Raw genomic sequence first — 1,831 nt, 5'->3', positions numbered from 1 at the left:
TACATACATACATACATACATACATACATACATACATACATACATACATACATACATACATACATACATACATACATACATACATACATACAATCATACGTACGTACATACACACACACACACACACATATATATATATCTATGTATATATATATATATGTATATATATATATACGTACATATATTTTTTATTACGGTTCTGATGATTTTATACGTGCACGTTTGCATATAATAGGCGGGAGAAGAGCAGTTCCTAGCGGAAACTATCGCTGAGCGGGTGCCATTAGCAGGCGATGAGGTGTCTGTAACGGAGGAATCACAAGCGACAAATGATTCTGGTGTCAAGAACGAGATAGCAGGTATAGCGTTTGTGTACACATATCCTGTTGACGTGTGTGTGCATATGTGTTTGTTTGTGTGTGTGTATGTGGGCTTGTGCTTGTGTGCGTGCATGCATGCATGTGTTACATTAGTATAATCGTTGGGGCTGTATGTCTGAAGGGACGTCTTCTTCCCACCAGTTTCCTATGCAAGTAGTCGATGCTCATGACCCTCTTGCTTATCGCAAGTTTGTGCCACGTGCGAGTGCCTGTTGAGGTGGTTTAGGGTTTAGGGTTTAGGATTATGTCGCTTATCCAACCACAATAACGCAGAACCGCTATTGACTGGTCATAGTATTCATCCTACCACACCCCCGTATGCTCTCAGATTAGAAGGTATTTGTCAACGATCACTCCTACCTTATTTGATTTGCCACAGAACTTCGCTTGTCCTACTGGTATTTACCGCCGAAAACCAAACCTTATTTTTGGCATATAGTACAGTTCCCATCGCATCTATTATTTAAGGTTTCCATGGCAACCATTTCTCGACTTGATCGTAATAGTTCGCAAATCCCGAATCTGCGCCGATCATTTTCTACAGCACAGCCTGCTGCAAGTGACCAAACCGTAAAAATGGCGACGGACAACCCTAAACCCAAGCCAAAACCGAAGAAGGAAGAAGATCCCGATATAAAAGACGATAATACCGGTACGCAGAATGTGTGTTTGTCAGCCTACACGCCTCTTTTGCTACACAGTGCACATGTACTACGTATCAAAGGATGTACATTTGTATCTAGGCCGTTAAATGCAATGGTATACGTTTATGCATCCAATTGCCGTACATGTGTCATATATCTGCAATGCGTTGGTGTTCAGCGAGTTGACCTGACTGCATATGTGTACAATTTAATAGAAATCCATAACTATTTTATGAATCTACCCTAAAGCAACCATTTAGAAATCCATAACTAGTTCATGAATCTGCCCTAAAACAACCATTTAGAAATCCATAACTAGTTCATGAATCTGCCCTAGAGTGATCTTATACCGTACTCCCATGCGGCACCATATTCGCGCAGGTATCGGCCAATGGAAGTCCGTGAAGATCAAGAAAGTGAAAGTGAACAAAGACAAAGCCGCCACGGAACAAGGGGAGAGGATTAAGGTGTGTCTGGTTAAACGCAGCGCACGCTCAGACGCTCACACAATTGGGACACTCCAGTGCACCAGCACGCGGGAAATGGGAACCCAACGTCACCACAACGGAGCTAGAGTTTATCATAATGCAAACGGTGGACACTGTATGATTAGCATGTCTCTGCATCACGTGTACGTGCCACCAAACCCAACTAAAACCCTAAAACCCTAAACCCTAGACAAAACCCATCTTTATGTATATGTGATTCACATGTACGCTGCTCATCTCCCCACGGAACAGGTAGGTACGACAGTATCTATTTATCTACACAAGGTATTCACATGCACTACACTCATCTCTCGAGTGT

General features: G+C 42.4%; 1 protein-coding gene across 1 annotated transcript; it reads left to right on the top strand.

Moving 5' to 3' along the window:
• Positions 1–1,405: 1,405 nt before the first annotated feature.
• SARC_15258 (hypothetical protein) lies at positions 1,406–1,633 on the top strand (the record flags this gene model as incomplete). Its single annotated transcript, XM_014290616.1, has 2 exons — positions 1,406–1,491; positions 1,523–1,633. Coding segments are annotated over 2 exons (197 nt in total), but the record flags the coding sequence as incomplete, so codon positions are not given.
• Positions 1,634–1,831: the final 198 nt, after the last annotated feature.

This window comes from Sphaeroforma arctica, assembly GCF_001186125.1.
Source record: "Sphaeroforma arctica JP610 unplaced genomic scaffold supercont1.5837, whole genome shotgun sequence".
Classification (NCBI taxonomy): Eukaryota; class Ichthyosporea; order Ichthyophonida; genus Sphaeroforma; species Sphaeroforma arctica.
Note: the sequence above shows the minus strand (reverse complement) of the source record. Positions and strands in the feature narration are given on the sequence as shown.